The 25,000-nt window shown below is 49.3% G+C and overlaps 1 protein-coding gene across 1 annotated transcript in view; it reads left to right on the top strand.

Moving 5' to 3' along the window:
- LOC121685097 (WD repeat-containing protein 11-like) overlaps window positions 1-25,000 on the top strand; it is a 53,397-nt gene that overhangs the window by 23,482 nt on the left and 4,915 nt on the right. The window contains 14 exon segments of the mRNA XM_042065384.1: window positions 1,532-1,638; window positions 6,376-6,451; window positions 7,624-7,732; window positions 10,420-10,541; window positions 12,123-12,270; window positions 15,125-15,231; window positions 15,710-15,824; window positions 17,815-17,986; window positions 18,258-18,366; window positions 19,388-19,450; window positions 19,946-20,011; window positions 20,685-20,877; window positions 23,401-23,496; window positions 24,331-24,496. Of these exon segments, the coding sequence (XP_041921318.1) occupies window positions 1,532-1,638; window positions 6,376-6,451; window positions 7,624-7,732; window positions 10,420-10,541; window positions 12,123-12,270; window positions 15,125-15,231; window positions 15,710-15,824; window positions 17,815-17,986; window positions 18,258-18,366; window positions 19,388-19,450; window positions 19,946-20,011; window positions 20,685-20,877; window positions 23,401-23,496; window positions 24,331-24,496 (1,649 nt within the window).

The following is a 25,000-nucleotide window of genomic DNA, read 5'->3' as shown; positions in this document are numbered from 1 at the left end:
CAATTATGCCATTAAGAGACTGATTGGAAAGCAGCCTCTTTCCTCCTAACTCTCCCAGTCCAAATACCAAACACTTCTTAATTAGCAACCAACTTTCCTTTCCTCAGACACACTCTCCAAACTTTAATGAGTAACTTGGAAAAGTGCAGATGCACAAACGTGCCCTCAATATGCTATTTGTACTAATGATAACGACTGCCTTGTTTATTTTGGGCTTTAATTAGTGCTACTCTGTGGATTTGAGTGTTTTCTCACGGTGTGGTGTGAGGGTGGTAACAGTGGTTGTCGCCATTGTCATGCACTGAGCTGCCTTTACGGCTAATTGTTCCTCATTTTCTGCTCAGTAATTAAGGTTCGTGTGTACGTGTGTGAGAGAGTGTGACTCAAGGTAGAAAGTAGAGAGTAGCAGCAATGTGGCGGTATATTATTGTGTGTGTGTGTGTGTGTGTGTGTGTGTGTGTGTGTGTGTGTGTGTGTGTGTGTGTGTGTGTGTGTGTGTGTGTGTGTGTGTGTGTGTGTGTGTGTGTGTGTGTGTGTGTGTGTGTATTTGTGTGTGTGTGCGTGGTGTGTGTGCTTGTCAGCTGCCTGCTGCTTAGTGTGCATGTTCTTGAGCTGTCCCCAGGGTCTGCTCACTGAGCTTCAGAGCAGGCAGCTCATCCTCCTGTCTCTCTGTTGTCATCCCTACTCTCTGTCACTGCCTTTTGCAGCGGCAGGCCTTCCCCCTCACATCACATCACATCACACACACACACACACAGAGAGAGAGAGAGAGAGAAATCTCTTTTTCACACAAACACACACACAGAGAGAGAGAGAGAGAGAAATCTCTTTTTCACACACACACACACACACACACACACACACACACACACACACACACACACACACACACACACACACACACACACACACAGAATGTCACACACGGTAGGAAAAGGTGAAGGAAAAGTCAGTGTGCCTGAGGCCTGTGGGATGGTGAGGTGTGGTGTGCGTAGCGTGCGTGCTCATGGCCTGGGGTGAGGGTTTAGCGAGTGGAGCGGGGCGCTCTGGCTGGCTGGCTGGGTGAGAGGAGCGTGTGTGCTGTAGTCCTGGCCCCATGTGCACCGTGTGCACCGCAGCCCAGCAACTGGGGCTCCCCTGCTTTGCATGTCATTTGCATCTGGGCTGAGCGCGTGAGCGCGGGGCTAATTAATCTGGAGGCTGTTTAGCATCTCGTTAGCGCTGCGCGCCACATCCCCTGCCACCTGAAGCACCACCCCCCCCACCCCCCCCAATCCCTCTGATCTCAGCCAATCAACAGCTAGCACTCCTCCCCTCTCACATACTTTTTTCCCCTCACAACTTCAGACTGTGTGATTTTTTTTTTTTTCCTGCCAACTTCAACAACTTCAGCTTCAACTTCTGACTGCACAAAGAGATTTCTGTTTGAGAGTGCAGTAAGTTTTTCTCTTTCTCTCTGTTTGTGTGTGTGTGTGTGTGTGTGTGTGTGTGTGTGTGTGTGTGTGTGTGTGTGTGTTTTTCTTTCCCACAGAGGGATTGAATGGATCAGTCTCACCAGCTTCCTGTCCTTTGCCACCTCAACACCCAATAACCTGGGCCTGGTGAGGAATGAGTTGCAGCATGTCGACCTCCCTACAGGTACACACACACACACACACACACACACACACACACACACTGAAAATCAGTCTACATGTGTAACCTAATTTTACATGGGCTTCTTGTACGATACAATTATTTTCTTTCATCTTTGCATTATTTACATCACTTAAAACATGACTTTATATGTGTGTATACATGTTTAAAGCCTGTTTAACTGCATCTCCAATCTAATGAGTTATCTCTTCACTCTGAAGGAAATACATGAATGAGAGGCCCAAGGTTGCTTTTGCCTTCTCTGATGAAAGACGTAACAAAGGGTTCTATTTATAATCTTTAGTGGTTTGATCAAGAGCTTTTTTTCTACCAGAATCTTTTTTTTCTGCCACTCCATGGTGTCTGAGGGAGATGTACTTCTCTGGACTCTTTGGAGCGTGAGGGCAACTCCAGGGCGCCCCCTCCAGGCTGATTGTGGCTGTGACGCAGCTGGAATTGCTCCCCAGGTGAACGCAGTGGGCCCAGTGCTGCTGTGTGTGATGGGGGAGACTGATTGCGTCTGTAATGAAGTGACACGGACTCAAGAGTAGGGCCACAGATTACAACAACAGCAGAGGTGACCTTCAGACGGGACACATTTGTTCCTGTCAACCACTTAAGAGGGAGGGAGGATGTGTGTGTGTGTGTGTGTGTGTGTGTGTGTGAGTGACCGAGTGTGTCTGTATGAGTGACAGTGTGAATGTGTGCGCTTGTGTGTGAAACAGAGAGCAACAGAGACGGTGTGTGTGTGTGTGCCTGTGTCTGAGAATGTGTTAGATTGCTAAGACAGCAGGTTCCTGTCTGCTTGTGTGTGTGTGTGTGTGTGTGTGTGTACCTGAGGGAGAGGCGCAGGGAGGGTAAATGGGGACGCTGGCAGAGAGATGGAGGAAGATGATATGTGAGGAAGCTGTCTGGCAGTTACCAAGAGTTACAGTGTTTCCTCCGAGGTGGGAAATAATATGTAAACCATGGCTTCAAAGGCACACGAGGCAGAAGTGTGTGCATATGTGCATGTATGCGTGCGTGGGTATGTGTGTGTGTACGTGTGTGTGTGCGTGTGTGTGTTTGATGAAAAACCTTTTTGTAACTCAGTCAAGGCTTCTCTAGGGACCCGTCACACTTTCCCCTGTAACAATAACGTACGACTGCGCTGGGAATTGTGCTTTAATTATAAACTCCTGAGCAAACAGGGAAATGGTGTATTTGTTTTTATGCCCTGTTGCCATGGGTAAATATCCGCATTCTCTAATTTTAATGAGATGCTGCCATTTCCTTGCATCTTTAAAATGAGTCTCCCACTGTGCCATGTGCCTCTTTAGACACTGCAGTGCCTCTTAGTCTACGCTAATGGAGCACAAGCGAGTGTTTACGCATTTGATTGTGGCAGCGCTGGCTTACCGGGGGAAAGCAATTTGATTTCCCATGTGCAATCAGCGCATTATGCCCAGTGTGGCTTCTCATGTCCCATTGGTCCTCATCCTGCTCCATCCCATAATAAAGGCACATATACAGTGACAACGGAAAGTATTCACAGCGCTTCACTTTTTCCACATTTTGTTATGTTTTTAAGACTCCTCTTAAAATGGATTCAATTATTTATTTTTTCTCATCAATTTACACACAATATTCCAACACCCCACAAAAAAGATAGTGTTTTGTAAATGTGTGTATATATATATATATATAGTTATGACGCTTGCCGTTGAGCTCTGGTGCATCCTACTTCTATTAATGGTCCTTGATGCTTCTACAACTTGATTGGAGTTCCCCTGTGCCTAAATTAATTCACTGGACATTAGTAGGAGAGGCACACATCTCTTTAGATAAGGTCTCGGGTATGTCAGAGTGAAAACCAAGCCACGAGGTAGAGAAAATTGTCCGTAGACCTGCGAGACAGGGTTGTGTGAAGACACAGATCTAAGGAAGGATACAAGAACATTTCTGCAGCATTGGAAGTGCCAAAGAGCACGGTAGCCTCCATCATTCTCAAATGGAAAAGTTTGGAACAACCAACAGTCTTCTTCCTAGATCTGGCCGCTCAGCCTAACTGAGTAATCCGGGACGAAGGGCCTTGGACAGACAGGTAACCAAGGACCCAATGGTCACTGTGAATGAGATCTAGAGTTCCTTGAGAAGATGAGAGAAGTGTAAAGAAGGACAAAGCAAAGACTGAACTATTTGGCCACAATTCCCATATATCTTCATAACAAAATGTGGAAAAAGTGAAGCGCTGTGGATACTTCCATATGCACTGTATAGGCTCACATTATATCTGCAGACATGTCCAATTAGCCTCTGAGACACACATCAGAGTAGTATTCTATAGGGCTTCCGACACTCATCAGAGTAGTATTCTATAGGGCCTCAGACTCAGACACTCATCAGAGTAGTATTCTATAGGGCTTCAGACACTCATCAGAGTAGTATTCTATAGGGCTTCAGACATTCATCAGAGTAGTATTCTATAGGGCTTCAGACATTCATCAGAGTAGTATTCTATAGGGCTTCAGACATTCATCAGAGTGGTATTCTATAGGGCTTCAGACACTCATCATTCTATACTACTCTCACCCTGAAGAGTGTGTGCAGAAGGAGTTTTTGGGCTTGTTTTGATGTTTTTCTGTGGCTTTGAAGTGCAGCCTCATTGAGTGGCCCTCGTGGGTGTCTCAGGGGAAGCATACCCTCTGATGCTCTCTGGGGCTCACGGCGGGCAGGCGTGCTGCCGCTGTGTGTGCAGTACATGGACGGCATCTGTCAGAGGACTGGATGATTCCCTGGGCCTGCTGTGTGTGTGTGTGTGTGTGTGTGTGTGTGTGTGTGTGTGTGTGTGTGTGTGTGTGTGTGTGTGCGCGCGTGTGTGCGTGTGTTTCTATGTGACGCGAGGCATCTGGGTCCTCTTTTAGGTTGATTGTTAGTTAGTGTGTGTAAGAGGGGGATATCATCTATAGTGTGTGTGTTTGATTGATGAAAAAAAATTTTGTGTGTGTACTCCCTGTCACTTCACCTCATCTCTCTGCTGCTCGTAGAACATTATTCAGACTTCAGCAAACGTGGCTGTCGTGTGTGTGTGTGTCTCCTTGTGTGTGTTTATATTGAGTGAGTGCCATGTGGCTCGTGGCATAAAGCCCCTCATTATGAGCAAGACATAATTAAGAGTTAGTGCTAATCAGACGACAGAGGTGAGGCAGACACACTGCATCAACAACAACAACAACAGCAGCAACAACACACACACACAACAACAACATCAGCAACAACACACACACACACACAACAACAGTAGCAACAACACACACACACACACAAAGATGAGCAAGCAGACCCGATCAAGTGCAAGGCGTCTCAGCTTCTTGATTAGAACAAAAACAAACACACACACACACACACACCTCTCCAGAGATGACTAACTCCCACAAATTCACACCTGCTCACACCCCTCTTCTTCACAGATGCTGGGGGACTCCACTAGGTCAGGCATTTCCATATCCTGGAGCTGATTGCCGGAGGACAGGCCCCGCTAGTTGTGTCTGTTTGCATGTCAAGTAGCCCCAGCGTCCTCCGTGTGCCGAGCGCCCTTGGGGTGCCCTGTGTGTGCACCAGGAGCTGCTCCATGCCCCACCAGCCATGACACAATAGAAGTATGAGCGGTTAACTGAAAGCCATTATTTCTGCTGTACTTATGCGAGTCATTTTGGTGAGGTTTTTGCGGGTAATTGGCTTAATGCATGCAAGGAGAGCGCTCGGTGGAATGACTGCGTGAGAAGTGAATCATCTCCGTGTCATTTGCACAGGCTTGGCAGGCCCCTTCCATCTGGTCGCTGGAGTTTCGGTCTGCTCGGTGGAGGTTGTTGCTTTTGCTATGCTGTGCTAGTTTCTCGATTTCTCGAGTCTTATGAGGGCGAGCGCGTCCTCGGGTCTCTCGCAGAGATGAAAGGCTCGGGTGGCACTCGAGGTCACTGGCACCCCCGCTGTCTGTCCAGCCTCGCTGTCTGATGACGCCACTCCAGAGCAGCGGCGGTGTCCACCCACGGCGGAGCCCAGACATTGGCCTGCCTTTAAAGCCCTGGTTCACCTCTGTCAAGGTCCTCTCCCAGGTCCTCCGCGCCCCACTGCTGGGACCTCATGACGCTGTCCTGACCCCTCTCTTGGGCAGCTGGCGACTGGACCCAGAGCACATGTCCACACTGCCTCGTGGCTGGGCTACGTCTCTTTTTTTTTTTTTTTTAAGTATATTTTTTGGGCTTTTTTTGCCTTTTATTTTGGACAGGACAGTGGAGAGTGACAGGAAGCAAGTGGGAGAGAGAAGCGGAAAATGACCGCAGGTCGGATTCGAACCTGGGTCCCCGTGGGCACTCTGGCCCGTATATGGAACGGGCGCTGTAGCCGGCTGCACCACAGCGCCCCCCTAGTAGGCCTTTTTTTAATTGCCTGTAAGCAGACAGGTCTGCTCACGTTGCGCAGCGTTCTCAGTTCTCTGGCCGAGGAGAGCAGTGGTGGAGCTGATGGATGAGCTTGTCTGCCCAGTGCTATTAACGAGTGGAGAAAGCTCAGCCATTTCTTTTGTGTAATGTTGGGTGCGCTTGAATGTACTTTAATGCGTTCTCTAATATGTTCTCTTTCTTCTCCCTCTTCTCTCTCTCTCCATCTTATACTCTCATTCTCTCTCCTTCTCTCGCTCTATCCCTCTCTCTCTCTTCCTGCATCTCTACCCTTTGTGCTCTCTCATTCTCTCTTTCTCAGGGAGGTGCTTTGCATTCAGAGGAGAACGGGGAAATGATGAGCCGGCCATAGAGATGATTAAAGTTTCTCATCTGAAGTGAGTTCGGCTCCCACAATACCACACACACACACACACACACACACACACACACACACACACACACACACACACACACACACACACACACACACACACACACACACACACACACACACAAAGAGAGCCTTTGGCAGGGACTGTTCACCCACTCTGGTCCTGTTGCCTTCAAACATGTCAGCCTTTGATTAAAACCTCCATATTGGCCACTCGAGGGTTGTACTTTTCCCCTTCTCTTTTGGGACGGGAGCAGAGGGGGGGTGGGCATATCCCTTCATTTTCTCCTCCTCGTCCCAAGGTGCGCTTCTGCCAACTGTCTCAGATCTCGGGAAATAAAATACAGAATTTCAGAATGTCAGGTTCCAAGCGTGCGGTCGGAGGTCCACCACTCCGGCTCAGCTCAGCAGGGGCTCACTGGACTGTGTGTGTGTGTCTGTGTGTGTCTGTGTGTGTGTGGGGTGAGTGGGAGAGTAAGGCCGTGCTCAGAGTTTTAATAACCAGCCTGGGTGACAGGAATCAGACCACAGTGCTGAGTTAAACACACCATATCAAATAGCTTAATTGTTATGTTGGTGGTAACTGTTAATTCCATGGTGTTATGTTTAAACTCTCTTAATTATATTTAAGAAAGGTTATTTGGATGCGGCTGAAGAGAAAAACGGATTGTTTTTATAATAATCTGTAATTCATTTTAGTTATTTATGTGCCAGTTTAATTAGTCTGCAGTTAAGGAGGCATTGGTGCATAGTGGTCTACACTGTTTAGTTATTAGTTGTTCCGTGCTGAATGCAGTTTTGTTGTTTTAATTAACTGGTCTGCAGAAAATGTGGCAGCTGATATGCTAAGGGTCTTTTAAAGGAACTGTGTTTGTGTGTGTGGTGTGTGTGTGTGGTGTGTGTGCGTGTGCGTGCGTGTGCGTGTGTGGTGTGCGTGTGTGGTGTGTGTGTGTGGTGTGTGTGTGTGGTGTGCGTGTGCGTGTGTGTGTGTGGTGTGTGTGTGTGTGTGGTGTGTGTGTGTGTGTGGTGTGTGTGCGCGTGTGTGTGTGGTGTGTGTGTGTGTGTGGTGTGTGTGTGTGTGTGTGTGTGTGTGTGTGTGTGTGTGTGTGTGTGTGTGTGTGTGTGTGTGTGTGTGTGTGTGCGCGTGTGTGTGTGCGCGTGTGTGTGTGTGTGCAGGCAGTACCTGGTGGTGGTGTTCAGGGACAAGCCTCTGGAGCTGTGGGATGTGAGAACTGGAACCCTCCTGCGCGAGATGGCCAAGAACTTCCCTACCGTCACAGCACTGGTAATGACACACACACACACACACACACATCTGCGCCATACACACTCAGCACGGCCGTCTCATTCACACATGCACATACTGTATGCACAGTGTTTCCCATACATTGACTTATTTGTGGAGGCCCACCACAATATCAACATTGACCACCACACAATGATTTTCCAGGTTGTACTAAATTGTGCTTAAATCTGGTCAGCATCATAACCACGCTGTGCTAATTTGTTAAAAACTGTTGCACTCAAGTTAATTCTGCAAACCAACCACCACAAATGGAATTCAATTCTCTGGGAAACACTGATGCATGTTCTGTTATTTGCGTACGTATACTCACATAAGCCACCAACACGTTCCTAATATACTGGTCTCAAACATTCAGTATGCATATGCAGGTGACATACCCTTACTCACTTGACTCACACAGAGTGCGTGCGCATAAACATGCACGCACACACACATACTTACACACATTTATTTCCTTACCCATCTTGCTGTGCAAATAATGAAACCCTCACCTACACAAGCTCACAGTATCCGCCGATAAGCCGCCTTCCTGCTGACTCCCCACGGCTTCCCCTCGTCTTGGTAATCCTCTCCTTATTCATCCTCCCACAACACAACACAGCGCTGCACAACGCAACGCAACGCAACGCAACACAGCGCTACACAACACAACGCAACGCAACGCAACGCAACGCAGCACAGCACAGCACAGCAAAACACATCACAACGCAACGCAACGCGGCACCGCGCAACGCAACACAACACAACACAACACAACACAGCGCTGCACAACACAACACAGCGCTGCACAGCGCAACGCAACACAACACAACACAACACAACACAACACAACACAACACAGCGCTGCGCAGCGCAACGCAACGCAACGCAACGCAGCGCAGCGCAGCGCAGCGCCAGGGCCAGGTCTGGGCCATGTCTGGGCCCGAGTTGGTCGGGCGTCTCTGGGCCCCGGTGAGTCGGACTCTTGTCTGCCCACTCCCGACCTCAGTGCTCCAGTGCTCGGCGGTGCAGAGGAGAAATGTTGGCCTAAGTTTTTGTGGCATGCCAGTTATTGGTGTGGTGCGAAGGAGCCCAACAATAACATTAATAATACATGCCTGCTCTGCGCCGTTACTGCCAGCTGATTTCCATATTGATTGCACCTTCTGGGCAAATCGCTCCAGCTGCACTGCCTAATGACCAGGAGAGAATTATGCCGTCTACTTGGACATGCTTTTGTGCGTGCGTGCGTGCGTGCGTGCGTGCGTGCGTGCGTGTGCGTGCGTGCGTGTGCGTGCGTATTTGAGGTAGAGAAGGTGTGTGTGTATGTGTGTGTGTATGCATGCGTTTATGAGAGTGTGTTTGTGTGTGTGGGAGATGTAGAAAAGGGGAGGGTGAAGAGAGGTTTGTTGGAAAATGAGAGTGAAAATTAGCTACAGAAAAATAATGTTTTTGTTTCAGCGAGACAAATGTGTGAGTGAGTGAAAAGAGAGAAGGAGGAGAGAGGAGGAGAGAGAGAGGGAGGGAGGGAGAGCGAGAGAGAGACGGAGGAGAGGGGAGGAGAGAGAGAGAGAGAGAGAGAGAGAGAGAGAGAGAGAGAGATATAGTGGGCCTGGATCACTCTAGACAGAGTTGTACATTATACAGACACCCTCTCACATCAAGCCCCACGTAGCGCTGCTCTTTTATTTCTCAAATAAATAGTCATGACTGCTGAAGGACCCATTAAGACACCCTGCTGAGATGGATGGATGTTAATGTGTGTGTGTGTGTGTGTGTGGTTCGTGTGTGGTTCATGTGACTTTGTGATAATTAACTTCACTTCAAGATGTGTTTTTTTTTATTTATGTTGGTCTTTGCCGTTTGTAATTTCCAGTAGTATATATCCTGCTCATACACATAAAAGTTGCTCTGAGAAATGAGGTGTGTGTGTAGAGGCGTCACTACGGTTGAGTATGCGCTCTGACCGATGATACTGCCTCTGTGGTGTTGCTGTCACGCTGCAGGTTTAGTACCGCAGGTTTAGCTCTCTCCCTTCGCAACACTTATAGTATATACACTACCGGTCAGAAGTTTGGGGTCGCAAATGTCCATTCCACCTCATTATAGACAAAATACCAGCTGAGATCAGTGGCATTGTTTTTTTAATCAGGGCAGCAGTTTTGAAATTACATTATGTGCTTACATAATTGTAAAAAAAAATTAAAAAAAATACATAAAGGGTTCTTGACTGATCTTTAATGCAATATCTACATTGCCTATTATCAGCAACCATTCATCCAATGTTGCAAAAGCACATTCTGTTTACTAATCTGATATCATTTTTATCAAAGGCTAACTGAGAAATCTTTGGAATGTAAGCACATAATGTAATCTGAAAACTGCTGCCCTGACTAAAACAATGCAACAGATCTCAGCTGGTATTCTGTCTATAATGGAGTGGAATGGACATTTTTAAGTGACTCCAAACTTTTGACCTGTAGTGTACATGTAAAGTTTACCTTTTTGTGGCTTCATCTGCCAGTGTGTAGCTCTTACCTGTGTGTGTGTGTGTGTGTGTGTGTGTGTGTGTGTGTGTGTGTGCGTGCGCGTGCGTGCGTGCGTGCGTGCGTGCGTGCGTGCGTGCGTGCGTGCGTGCGTGCGTGCGTGCGTGCGTGCGTGCGTGTGTGTGTGTGTGTGTTGTACAGGAGTGGTCTCCCTCCCACAACCTGAAGAGTCTAAAAAAGAAGCAGATGGCAGCGCGGGAGGCCATGGCTCGCCAGACGGTGTCGGACGCCGAGCAGAGCAGCGTGGAGTCGTCCGTCATCAGGTGAGCGCTCAGCACTCAGGCACACTCCAGTCCGCTCTAGTCCGCTCTAGTCCACTCCAGTCCACTCCAGTCCACTCTAGTCCACTCTAGTCCACTCCAGTCCGCTCTAGTCCAGTCCAGTCCGCTCATGTCCAGTCCGCTCTAGTCCGCTCATGTCCAGTCCGCTCTAGTCCGCTCTAGTCCACTCCAGTCCGCTCCAGTCCGCTCTAGTCCACTCTAGTCCGCTCTAGTCCACTCCAGTCCACTCTAGTCCACTCTAGTGCACTCCAGTCCGCTCTAGTCCGCTCTAGTCCGCTCTAGTCCAGTCCAGTCCGCTCTAGTCCGCTCTAGTCCACTCTAGTCCGCTCTAGTCCGCTCCAGTCCACTCTAGTCCGCTCTAGTCCACTCCAGTCCGCTCTAGTCCACTCCAGTCCACTCTAGTCCGCTCTAGTCCGCTCTAGTCCAGTCCGCTCTAGTCCAGTCCGCTCTAGTCCAGTCCACTCTAGTCCGCTCTAGTCCAGTCCGCTCTAGTCCAGTCCGCTCTAGTCCAGTCCACTCTAGTGCGCTCTAGTCCAGTCCACTCTAGTCCGCTCTAGTCCGCTCTAGTCCAGTCCGCTCTAGTCCAGTCCGCTCTAGTCCAGTCCGCTCTAGTCCACTCTAGTCCGCTCTAGTCCGCTCTAGTGCACTCCAGTCTTGCCCTGCCTTGAAAACCAAAAGACAACAATTTTATCATCAAAATTCTATAGCTGATGTTTTTAGTAAGGTCCCACCTTTGAAGGTTTTAGAATATCTTATTAGCATAGATTTTAAGAAACATATTAAAGTTTCTATAACACACAGTGCTCTGGCCATTAAATAGCCTTAGTTGCGGAAATGGCCTTAAATTAAACAAACAAACAAACAAACAAACAGTCCACTCCAGTCCAGCAGCCCCTGGGGCCCTTGGGCCATCCTCACCACGCCGCACAGCACTGGGGGCCCCGTCCACAGGCAGAGCTGAGCTCTGGACACTGAAGAGGGTCGCTGAGACACTGTCCCTCCCTGAGCTGACTGTGGAGGGCCGTCAGTCTGAGGCTGAGGCTGATGCATGCGGTTTCTAATCCACTTGGACACGCCTCGTGAGAATGTTTTTTTTTTGTGTGTGTTTCCTGTTTGGAAAGTGTCAAAGTGGAGTTGGTAAATCTCAAAAGTTTTGGTGAAAAAATTAACTTTTCATCAGTCACAGATATTTGACTTTCGTGCACGGCAGATATCAGCTTATAGCTTGGCAGGCTCCTGGATATAGAGTATTATTGGGAAGAGAAGCAGTACGGAACAGGGATTTTTTTTTATCGCTGTCTGGTATTAGCTGTCAGTGGAATATTTGCGGAGTTCTAGTCTTTCTTGAATTTGTTGGCGAAAAAAAACTGTACATCTTCAGTCGTTAGACTCTCTTGAGTCAGCTTTAGCCAACCTTATAGAAGAAGAATTAATAAGAAGAATTATGTGTTCTGAATACTGCATGGATGTATGAGGGAGAATGTCCTGCTCCACAAAGGAAAAGTCTTGCACTAGATCATCTGTCTTGTCTGTCCTTTTGTTTCTCTCTCTGCCCGAGTCCAGCATGCTTCAGGACGCCGAGAGCAAGTCGGAGTTGAGCCAGTCCATCTCGGCGCGGGAGCACTTTGTGTTCACCGACACCGACGGCCAGGTCTACCACATCACAGTAGAGGGCAACAGCGTGAAGGATGGCGCGCGTATCCCCCCCGACGTAAGCATCTCATGGGCCCCCCCGCCCACACACGTGCACACACACACACACTCACAGACACACACACACACACACACACACACCCCCTCAAGCTCCCCCGGCCTCCCTCTCTCCCCTCATTCTCTCCATCTTTTCATGGCAGCGTGAGCCTCCATCATCTTTCCCTTTGTGTGCGCGCTGGTCTCATTGCTCTGTGCTCATCTGCGTCCTGTCGGTCCTCCATTACCGTGACAGATGAGCTCTGAACAGCCCTCAGTCATTTGGTCCAATCTCAGGCTTTTCAGCCTGCTTTTTTCCCTTTCTTCTCCCCATTTCATATCTCTCCGACAAACAGACCTCTTAAACTATCTGGATGTGTGCGTGTGTGTGTGCATGCGTGTGTGTGTGTGTGTGTGCGTGTGCGTGCGTGTGCGTGCGTGTGTTTGTGTGTTGTGTGTGTGTGTGTGTGTGTGTGTGTGTGTGTGTGTGTGTGTGTGTGTGTGTGCGTGCGCATGTGTGTGTTTGTGTGTTTGTGTGTGTGTGTTTGTGTGTGTGTGCGCGTGCGTGCGTGTGTTTGTGTGTTTGTGTGTGTGTGTGTGTGTGTGTGTGTGTGTGTGTGTGTGTGTGCGTGCGCATGTGTGTGTTTGTGTGTTTGTGTGTGTGTGTTTGTGTGTTTGTGTGTGTGTGTGTGTGTGTGCACGCGTGTGCCACTGCTCTGACCTCAGCATTTCTGAACACTCATATTGTTTTCTGTTGTTTGTGAGTCAGACCCAGGGGAGTAGCTGCCAGGGGAACCAAAATGACAGAGAGGGAGAGAGTGTAAAGAAGGGGGGAGAGATGGAAAGAGAGAGAGAGAACAAGATGGAGAGAGTGAGAGGGAGAGATGGAGGGAGAGAGAGAGGGATGCAGGGAGTCTGTGTTTGGTACTCCACCCATGCCCGGGGTTATTGCTGATTTTTTTACTGTTTGGGAAAGTCAGAAAGAGAGATGAACCTGGCCACCCCTCAAGTCTCATTACTATGTTTCAAACCTGTGTGTGTGTGTGTGTGTGTGTGTGTGTGTGTGTCCACCAGTGCCATGTTTATCCCTGAGGAGAAGCCTATTACTTTCCTCATTATCACTGCCTGTCTCCCACGCTCATACAGACACACACATACTGTAGACCTTTACACACCCACACATACTGTAGACCTTTACACACACACACATACTGTAGACCTTTATACACACACACATACTGTAGACCTTTACACACACACACATACTGTAGACCTTTACACACACACACACATACTGTACACCTTTACACACACACATACTGTACACCTTTACACACACACACGCACATATTGTAGACATTTACACAGACACACACATATTGTAGACCTTTACACACACACACACACATACTGTAGACCTTTACACACACACACACACACACACACACACACACACACATACTGTAGATCTTTACACAGACACACACATACTGTAGACCTTTACATACACACACACACATACTGTACACCTTTACACACACACACACACACACACACACACACACACACACACACATACTGTAGACCTTTATACACACACACACACACACATACACACACATACACACACATACTCCTTCCTCTCCCAGTCTGTCATTTGTGTCACATTTTCAGATCAGTTTTTTCCCTCCACATCTTGTTTGGCTGCCACATCTGTTTTGTGTAGCGGATGTCATATGCAGAGAGGAAACTGTTGCAGAGCTCTGCTGTGGATCAGGCTGGTCAGAGGAAATGGGGTTTTGCACTCTTTTAAGTGTGGCACCGCGCGTCAGGCTTTTTCCAGCACAGAACTTTTTGGTGTGTTTTTCTTTTGACTTTTGCGATTAACACACACTTTTACCCACTTAGTGTTTTCTCCCAGTACTCCCCAGAGCACCAGAAGAATGTGTTAAGCCACACTTCTGATTCCTCGCACGTTGTGGTAATTGTTTTCCCTTCTGTTCGGAAGAATGACCCTGTTTGTTTGTTGTCACCCCTTTACCCCCTGTGGTGTCCACTGTGGAGCCGTGTGTTGACATTTAATTGGACTAATCCTTGAATCTTCATTTTTCTTTGAAGTCAGGCGCCTTGAACGGCCCAGCCGTATAAAGAGATGTTTCCCCAGTCAGCCGTAACCAAGTCCTGCCAGCCATTACAAGATGCTGCTGTAGTGTCTCTGCATCAGGACGGCATAGGTGGCAAATGAGGGCAGCACAAACGACTGGCTGCTTGGGGGTTTGTTAGTGGACATGTTGGACATTTTTACTAGTCTGGCATGCGTATGATGATGCCCCTGAGAAAGACTGAGAAACACACACAGGCAGAGATTTATGTGTCCCCTCTCCCCTCCCTTCCCCTCTTTTTCCTTCCTTCTCTCCCACACACACACACACACACACACACACACACACACACACACACACACACACACACACACACACACACACACACACACACACACACACACACAAGCACACAGTCTGTCATCCATCCACACACATCCATAAAATGGCAGGACAAATAGCCCTCATGAAAATGTAAATGCCGTCTTGTTGGCAGTGGTAAAAATGGGGCCATATTCCTATGCGGTCATAGCCAGACTGCCGCTCCTCTGCCCTTTGTCTGGGCCAGCCTCTGGGCGCCGGGCCTCAGCGACCAGCTGCGCTCTCCGAGTCCACTCAGAGCTCCAAATGCCAGCTGAGGCCGAGCGTAACCCCCCGGTCCTCCGCCGTCCGCGCCAGGTCGTGTCCGGGTCGCCCGGCGCTGGCGTCCGCCGGCGGGGTCCCAGGTCACAGGTGGGCTCACTCTCTGCCCTCTGCTCTCCTGGTCTCCTGCAGGGCAGCATGGGCAGCATCGCCTGCATCGCCTGGAAGGGAGACACGCTGGTGCTGGGAGACGTGGACGGCAACCTCAACTTCTGGGACCTGAAGGCCCGCTTGTCCAGGTCAGTCAGACGGGTCATCTCTCTGTCTGCCCATGCACACACACACACAGACACACACACACACATGCAAGAGCGCAAACGGGGAATTAATACAGCTGTCAGAGCTCATTTGTGTCCGACCAAATATTTGTAGGTGTGTGTTCCTTTGCATACAAATTTGCAGTGTGTGTGTGTTTCTCTGTGTGTGTGTGTGTGTGTGTGTTTCTCTGTGTGTTTCTCTGTGTGTGTGTGTGTTTCTCTGTGTGTGTGTGTGTTTCTCTGTGTGTTTCTCTGTGTGTGTGTGTGTTTCTCTGTGTGTTTCTCTGTGTGTGTGTGTGTTTCTCTGTGTGTTTCTCTGTGTGTGTGTGTGTTTCTCTGTGTGTGTGTGTGCTTCTCTGTGTGTTTCTCTGTGTGTGTGTGTGTGTGTGTTTCTCTGTGTGTTTCTCTGTGTGTGTGTGTGTTTCTCTGTGTGTGTGTGTGTGTTTTCTGATCTTTAAAGGGCGGTCCCCACACACCGTGGCTGGGTAAAGAAAGTCCGCTTCGCCCCGGGGAAAGGCAACCAGAAGCTGCTGGTCATGTACACAGATGGGGCTGAAGTCTGGGACACCAAAGAGGTACGGCAGCCGGCCCGCCAGGCCCTCACCGGTCAGATCTGCTCTTGATCCTCCCCTGTGGAGGAGGTTGAGGCTGATGTATGGGCTGCCTAATACCCTGAGACGGGCCCAACTCCGAGATTTCTCTCACTAGTTTGCGAGGTGTCAGAGTGGAGTATACACTCCTCAAAAGCCTAGGTGAACATTAGCATTTCATCAGTCACACAAGTCTGAGTTCTATTTTCCATATGTTAGTTATTCATTTAGGCATGAGCATGGTGTTATGGGTAATATGGTGATGCCGTTATTAATCATGACAAGTAATATTAAATATGAATCACTGGCTATACATCAAGGATTCACTGTTGATTAGTGGACTTGGTTGGTTGAGTGCACATCACGCCTCAGCTGTGAGGGGTTTGGTTTCTCTGAAATGTGCTGGGCTGTCCCCACAGTAGAGAGAGGACAGAGGAGTTGGATCACAGACTGACACAGTTTACCTCCAGAGGCCTCTGTCCAGCCCAGTTCAGCCCAGACATCTCTGCAGCCAGTCAGTGTAGATATTCATCTCAGAGACGCCAGTGCCCCCCTCAGTTACGATAGTAAAAGATCATTTGTGTGGTGACAGGGACCATTTGGTGGCGCCTAAAAGCCTACTGTCAGCGTTTTTATTTACACCAATTTTATGGTGGGAAGATGTGCTTCTCTCTCTCCCTCCCTCCTTTCTCTCTCTCTCTCTCTCTCTCTCTCCTTCCTTCTCTCTCTCTCCCTCGTTTCATCAGTGCTGAGAGCTTTCAGGGAGCTGAATCGGCTCTCTGGGTCCCCACTCTCTCGCCGCCTTGTTTAACAGTCCTCGGACTCCAGTCGAGCCTTTAATGCTGCCTATGAGATTGATGCGTGGGACCGGTATCGCCGCGGAAACAATGCTGACATCTTTGCTTTTTGGTTGTTTTTTTCCCCTGTGCGTGGCGCCGTGCGGTGGGCGGGCGGGCGTGCGGGCGGGCAGGCGGGCACAGCAGACATGGGCACACACACACACACATATGGCTGGCAAGCTGCTGGCACTGACTGCTCAGGCAGGGCCTGATGGGGGGGGGGGTGCTGGGGAGACGCTGCTCCCTTGGGGCCGTCAACAGAGAGAAACACACAAATACTCCCCCCACACACACACACACACACACACTATCTTACTCACACACACACATGCACTCTCACACACACAGATACACACACTTGACGAGAGACAGATGAAATGCAGCTGAGGAAGACGAGAGAGGAAACGCATCACTGCTCTTCTGACAGCTGTGTCTGAGTAAGTCAGACACACACGCACACACACTCACTACCAATGCAGGCACACACACACACACACCAGTGCCAAACGCACATGCACACAAAGTTTGGATCTAATAATTTGGTTGGAGAATTGAGGAGCAGAAAGTGAGTGAATGCCTGTCTGTGGTCTCTGTTGCATTTTGGGTTTAATGAGGAGAAGGCCGATGCGGCAGAGCACCCAGTTGTTTACCTCCACCATTTGCAAATGCAGAATTACAGCACAGCGGAAAAGCCTCCATTATTCGACTCGCGGGACCCTTTCCAAAGCCGCCCGCATCTTAACGCTTCACACTGCTGATTAATGTAACACAACCGTAATGAATGTTTAGGGAAATGCAGACCCACTGAGATGGCAATGTAGAGGAGGCCATCTCCTTATCTAGAATCTCAGCTCACAGCTGAAATAGAACTATATTCCATCCATACAACCTTCATAAACAGTAAGGAACTATATTCCATCCATACAACCTTCATAAACAGTAAGGAACTATATTCCATCCATACAACCTTCATAAACAGTAAGGAACTATATTCCATCCATACAACCTAAGTAAGGAACTTTATGAAATCCTTGCAAGCGTAGCAGAATGGATCAGCAGGCCTGTGTTGGTGTAGGTGTAGGTGTAGGTGTAGGTGTTGGTGTAGGCTGGGGTGGCTGATGTGTTGCCTGTTGCAGGTCCAGATGGTGAGCAGCCTGCGCGTGGGCCGCAATGTCACCTACCGCATCCTGGACATCGACTGGTGCACCTCGGACAAGGTGGTGCTGGCCTCGGACGACGGCTGCATCCGCGTGCTGGAGATGGCCATGAAGTCCGCCAGCTACAGGATGGATGAGCAGGACCTAACTGGTACGTGTGTGAGACGATGTGTGTGTGTGTGTGTGTGTTGGAGAGACGAAAGGTACACAGAAATACTGTAGCAGTGGTTGACCAGATGCTTGTTGTTTGTAACACCTTTTTAATGGCTGTCTTCCCATTATCAGATACATCAGATTATACAACCCCCACAGACACGCACTCACTGATAGTCTCTCTCTCACTCTCACTCTCTCACTTTCTTTCTCTCCCTCTCTCTCTCTCTCTCTCTCTCTCTCTCTCTCTCTCTCTCTCGCTCTCTCAGATCCGGTGTGGTGTCCATACCTGCTTCTGCCCCGTGCTGCTCTCACACTGAAGGCCTTCCTGCTGCTGCAGCCTTGGTCTGGTACCTTCACCATGGACATCACACAAGTGTACGTGTCCGCAACACTAGCCTGTCCCCTGCCCCCAAACCCTGACCACATTCCTGCTGTGCTGTCTCTCCAGCCTCTCCCTGGACTCACAGACAGACACGCCTCTAAACACTTCAGTGCCCCTCAGCCCCACAGTGGAGCGCCTGAAGGAATCTCACCGTCTTCTCTCACAGCCATCACTCAGACGCTCATCCACTTAGCCACTTAGCCACTGGCTGTCGTCCACCTCACAGCACTAACCCAGCAGTCACAGCCATGGCCATATAAGTGCACATGAGTGCTTAAAAGTCAAGCAGCTGGAGCACTCTTCCTTTCAGCTTCGATAGGGCTGCAACAGTTAATCGATCAATAGATTTGTTGTCAACTTTACATTTAGCACCAACTATTGGTTAATCGGTTTGGGTGATTGTTATGTTATAAAATGCCTCAACATTTGCTGATTGTAAAACTGCAGCTTCTAAACTTTAATATGAATATATGATAGACTAATATGTTTGCCATGTGCTCAAAACAAGGCATCTGAGGACAAAGGTATTTGGCTTTGCGGAAGACGGATCAACATTTTCTGACCTTATATTGATTAAACGACTAATCGATTAATCAATCAAGAGAACAATCAAAAGATTAATCGGGTGTGAAAATGTTTGCAGCCCTAGAATGTGCTGCTGTGAAAGCTAGCGGAGCGCCACTCGCTCCCCCCTGAGCTCCCAGGAGGTTGTCGCTGACGTGAGCCTTGACACGGCGCTCCCCATCCAGGCTGCGTGCAGACGGTAGTGTTCTTAGGGGGGCGGGAGCGAGGGGTTGAGTCTGGGGCTGCTGGCTCAGGGGGCGCAGTAGGGCTGTGGCAGATCCAGCACTCCTCATCTGTGGCAGGGGGGGGGGGGGGGGCAGGCCAAGCAGCAGAGAGAACACATGGCTTCATGTTTGTTTGTGTTTTTGCACATCACTTTTTAAAAATAGCCCTCTTTGTATTCTCTCTCTCTCTTTCTCTCTCTCTCTTTCGTTCTCTCTCTGTCTACAGAGATTACAATGAGAAGGATGAAATCAAAGGCCTAATTCAAGAGCAGCTCAACTCCCTGTCAAAGTGAGTACTGGCATTCTACTTGTCCAACTGTTGACTTAGAATTAGAGATGACCTCTTTCTTCCACACTGAAAGACAGGAGACTCCATCGGAGGCATCTGAAGTAGCTAAGTTTGAAAGCCAGCTCCTCAACAGTCTCCAAAGGCAGCCTGTCTGAAGGAAGGAGAACTTATCTGTGTGTGTGAGTGTGTGAGTGTGTGAGTGTGCCCTGTGTGAGTGTGAGTGTGAGAGTGTGAGAGTGTGAGAGTGTGAGTGTGAGTGTGAGTGTGAGTGTGAGTGTGAGTGTGAGTGTGAGTGTGTGAGTGTGAGTGTGTGAGTGTGAGTGTGAGTGTGTGTGCAGGTGCTGCTCCTGTCTGGTGAATGTTGCCCTGGTGTTAGTCCTGGTTGACAGATGAGAGGATGCCCTTGTCTCCTTGAGCCTGACATCTGAAAAGCTGTTTTTTTTTCCTCCTTTCTCATCTCCTTTAATGAATCTCTTTTCTTTCCCGCCTCCTCAGTGACATCAAAAGCGTCCTGCAGGACCCCGAGCTGACCCTACTGCAGCGCTGCCTCCTGGTGTCACGGTAACGCTCAGTCTCCGCCCCTCTCAGTGGGGGTGTTTGGCTGTTTGTGTTTGGCTTGAGTTTTTACTGTTGTCTATAGATGGGAAGGTGTCTGTGGGTGTGTGCCTCTTATCTGTGGGCGGCTGCATGTGTGTATAAAGATGTGTGTGTGTGTGTGGGTGTGGGAGTGTGTGCATTGCATCACAAGGTCACTTTTTGCTATGGACATCTGCAGCGGCTTGCGTTGTGGAGGCCTCGGTCACCCACAACAAAAGGCCATTTCCACCAACTCTGTTCGCACTTCATCACAACTTCTCTGACTTCCCACTCGCCGCCACTCTGTTAGCGGTTGCCTAGCAACAGCAGTGAGTGACGAGCATCGGAGGAGGGAGACGTGGAGAATGGGGCACACACAGTGGCATCTGCTCCATCAGTGTTCAATGCCCCGTGGCCTGATAGAGCCCGTCCTAGTGCAGAGAAATGGGCACAGACTGTTTCGGGAGCAGTTTTATGAAGGCGTGCAAAGGCAGGGTTATGGTTTGGCCTGGGGGTTAAGTCATCATCATGAACTGGCCAAGAGAAGAGCAGTGCTGCGTGTCCTGACTGGTAGTTGGGTTGGGCCACGCTGCAATAGGACTGGCCAGCAGTGGTCGTTACTACCAGTCGTTGTCACAGCATCTGCTTGCATTCTCAGGCTTTTTGGCGACGAGTCGGACCTCCAGTTCTGGACGGTTGCGGCGCACTACCTCCAGGCGTTCGCCCAGGCGCGGCTGCTGAGTGTGCCCGACACCGAAGGTCAGCCCCCAGCCGAGGGCTCTCCGGCCACCGGCCACGTCACCCATCTGGACATCTGCCACGACACGCTGTGCGAGAGCACCTTCTTCCAGGTGAGATCCAAGGCCTGGAGGTCTTCTCAGGACATAAAGGTTTTATTACAAACTGTCCGTCAGCCTTTCCAAGGATAGGAGAAAGTTTCAGTGTAAGCCTATTTGAAGTTGCCTTGCCTAAATGTTAATGAGAATTCCGCGAAAAGTCTCGCCTAACTCAAGAACAGAGCACAGCGACCTCAAAGTCCACACAGCAGTATCTGCCATATTGATCGGGTGCTTTACTGTGCGTATCCTCTCCACTCGGCAAATAAACCTACACACACACACACAGTCTGTCTCTTATTTTCTCACTTCCACACACACACACACACACACACACATACTCTGTAAGTCCGTGCAGGCAGATGCCTTGTGTCCAGGTGAGTATTGAGGTCAGTCCTGGCTTGTTTGTTTGTGCAGGTCACGGCCACTGTGGCCTGGTCCAGGAGCCTCTGGACAGCAGGAGCCAGCTCCCCTGTAGTTGTCTTTAGTTCCATCTCTTTCTTCCTTCTTTTCTCTCGCTGTGTCGGCACTGTCATCCTCTATTGTGCTCTTTTCCTGCTCTCTACTTCTCTTTTCTCTCTCCCTCTCTCTCTCTCTCTCTCTCTCTCTCTCCCTCCCTCCCTCCCTCTCTCTCTCTCTCTCTCTCTCTCTCTCTCTCCCTCTCCCTCCCTCTCTCTCCCTGCTGGCCGTTTGCCAGGGTGTTGGTCGCGGGCGAAATCGATTCTGCCGCAGCTGACAAGGGAGCAGAGAGCAAACAGAGCAACAGAGCAGGGGAGCCAAGCCCCGATGGGCACAGCATTCCCTCCTCTGCTCCCCTCCTCTCCTCCTCTTCTCCCCTCTCCTCTCCTCCCCCATCTTTTTCCTCTCTTCCTCTTTTACCTCCCTGACGCAGCTGTCCCTGGTACCTGAGATGAGCCCTAAAAGCTGCCATTTGATTCCCTGTCACACCGTCGTCACCTCTACTGGGCTTTGGGGCTGCAATAATTTAGCAATTATTCAATCAGTTGCCAATTATTTTGGTAATCGATTGATCAATTTATATCACTTTTTTTTAACGAAAATACCTCAAAAATCCCTGATAGGAGCTTAAACATGAATACTTAAACATGAATCAATTAATTGATTAATTGAGAAAATAATCAAAAGATTAATCCACTATGGAAATAATCATAAGTTGCAACCCTACTGGACTCTACTCACAGGCCCTGAGGCTTAAGGACACCACTGGTGGTCACCACAGGGTTTGGCCCTGATGAATGATGAAAGTCTGGATGAGGATTTGGGATGGCGTGTGTGTGTGTGTGGGGGTCAGGAGGAGTTCTTAAAGCTTGTGTGGTATTGAGAAAGATGAATGGAATGTTATCCATGGAATGGAAACAGCTCAAGCTCACACTGCTGTGTCTGAAGGCCCCCTGCAGTGCAGTCAGAGCAGGTTCTCCTCACTCTCCGCTTCCCACTGCCAGGTGATGGACACGGTGATGGACGCCCACTGCTGAGGGCGAGGCGGCCAGCCGGAGACAGGGAAGGATGCAAACATCAGAGTTCCCGCCCCGGCGCGCCTCTCCCTGCCGCAGGCTCCGGCCTGCCGTTCCGAGGATTAGTGTGAAAGTGCAAAGAGGGATTTGTTTTGTTCTCTACAGACAGTTAAGTGGGTCTGGGTTATTTTGGAACACCATCAGTGTTTCACATTTGAACAAGGCCACTATATCTGTGTTCGTTCACTTTCCCCCTATACCAAGCCATCTTCGGTAGATATGATGCTCTAGACCCACTGGCCAGGGAAAATACTTAAAAGAAATGAGTCCAAACGAACACTGGAAAAGCTCTGTTGTTCAGCAGATAATACATTTCCAATTTTTCATGGTTGCTCATTCACTGTGACTATCACCATATTGCAGTGAGAAGGGAAAAACAACAATTACGATTACTTGGTGCTTACACGTACACACACACACACGCACGCACACGTACACACACTCAAACGATCACACACTTTCACTTTGGTGGAACTGATTAGTTGTGATGTTTGCAGACATCCCGTGACTGACGCCGCAGAAGATTTCATTTCAGGCCATTATTACTTTCTGCTCTTGTTGTGTGTCCCACTCCGTGCGGCGGCCATGCTCTCCTTCAGCGCCCAGCACTCGTCACCACAGTGCTCTCCGCAGGCCTCACCAGTGTGCGTGTGTGTGTGTGTGTACAAAGAGGTTTACGCTGATGAGGAGATGGTGTTTAGGTTGAGACAGTAGGGAGGAAGCGGGTGGTGGAGTGACCGCATTCAGACAGGGCAGTAGAAGCTGACGCAAGGGAAAAGGCAATTAGAAGTGCTGTGGGCAGCTTTTTTGCTTGCTTGTTGGTTATTATAGATAATACAGACAATCTCATCTCACAATGCTATTTTTCTCCCCCCCACCCACCACACACACACACACACACACCTCACACACACACACACACACACACCTCACACACACACACACACACACACACACACACACACACTTTTCTATCTCCTGTTCATTTCCTCCGTTCCTACAGAGGTTCCAGTTGGAGCGGGTGCATCTGCAGGAGGTGAAGAGGTCCAGCTATGAGCACACCAAGAAGTGTGCTGACCAGCTCCTCCTGCTGGGCCAGGTATGTAACTGCATGCACTGGCATAACCCATTGTCAGACTGAAGTCTAGTTGTAAGCCATAGGTGTGTCTAAAGGCAGTCGCTACAGAGCTTCAGGACTTTCGTAACGCACATTTTGTCATTTACTGAAGTATAGCTCATTTCAACAAAATGACCATTTAAGGATGACTGCAAACACACTTCTTTTTAGCTTTTCCTGTTATGTCAAACAAACACACACACACACACACACACACACACACTCTCCACTTCATGGTGGGTTATGGGCTGTTTGACGGCGGGAATGAGCGCAGTCGAGCGAGTGGGCCAGTGGGCTCACTGTGCTCTGTCTCTCTAATCAGTGGGCTGAGTGGCCTGCAGCCGCATCCATCAGGCCAGCCCATCACCTCCCCATCAGCCTCATGATGAGGGCCGCACCGCCGAGCTCGCCACTGACCGCTCGGCTCTCTGCTGACGGCCCAGTCAGGGGGAACATTATCAGTGAATTCTAACGGGGAAGCACTTCACAGATAGTCAGTAAATATCCCCCAGCCATTTCAACTTCAATTTTGTGGAGAATTGTCAGTTTAAGCCACAAGCTACAGACATATTAGATGCTCATATCATGTCAGAATTGAAACACAAAGCAAACAAAAGACTAAATGTTCTTATGTTATGAAATGAGATTATTCTGCATGCTTTTAGGCCCATTAGTCAGCCTAGAATCCCATCTGTCTTTATTGACATGTCCGATCACTGGAGCCCCAGTCCACCTTGCTGCTTTGTACACTAATTACCACGGGGTCCCTGGACTGTTCTAATCGGGTGTGTGTGTCTGTGTGTGTGTGCCACTCAGACTGACCGGGCGGTGCAGCTGTTGCTGGAGACCAGTGCAGACAACCCCAGCTACTACTGCGACTCGCTCAAGGCCTGCCTGGTCACCACCATCACCTCCTCAGGGCCCTCGCAGAGCACCATCAAGCTGGTGGCCACCAACATGATTGCCAACGGCAAGCTGGCAGGTACGTTACGCCCCCAACAACATGGACCTTTCAAGCTGCTCAGGGTTAACGTGAACATGGACAATTTTACTCTCTTCTTTTTGTGCTTGAAGTTCTGGTTGTGGCACGGTTTTCTGTAATCCAATCTTTTTTAAGTCGCTGTGTATGCCAAAGCTGCAGGATCTGAGGCCACATCCAAGGATATGAGACTGAAATTTGCAGCCAAACCAGCCCCAGTATGACTTAGGTCATGATTTATTCAGAGTTTTTTGTTGCAAAATGTATGTTCGCCACTAAGTATGCGAGCTGCTGGCTGGCACAAGAGACACAATCTTCTCAATCTACACTCGGCAGATCAACTGGTGCCATGTAGAGAAACAGCAGGGATTTCAAGTCTGCACCTGTTTATGCACAAGCAAGCAAACCTAGTGATTTAGGCCCCAGCGTTCCATTGTGTAGCTCTAGAGAGCCCCCTAGCTGTCAGCCTCCTGTAGTGCATCACTATTATCTGTCCTTACATCACAG

Source organism: Alosa sapidissima, chromosome 16 (genome assembly GCF_018492685.1).
Source record: "Alosa sapidissima isolate fAloSap1 chromosome 16, fAloSap1.pri, whole genome shotgun sequence".
Taxonomy (NCBI): Eukaryota; Metazoa; Chordata; class Actinopteri; order Clupeiformes; family Clupeidae; genus Alosa; species Alosa sapidissima.
This window is presented reverse-complemented; position numbering and strand designations above follow the sequence as displayed.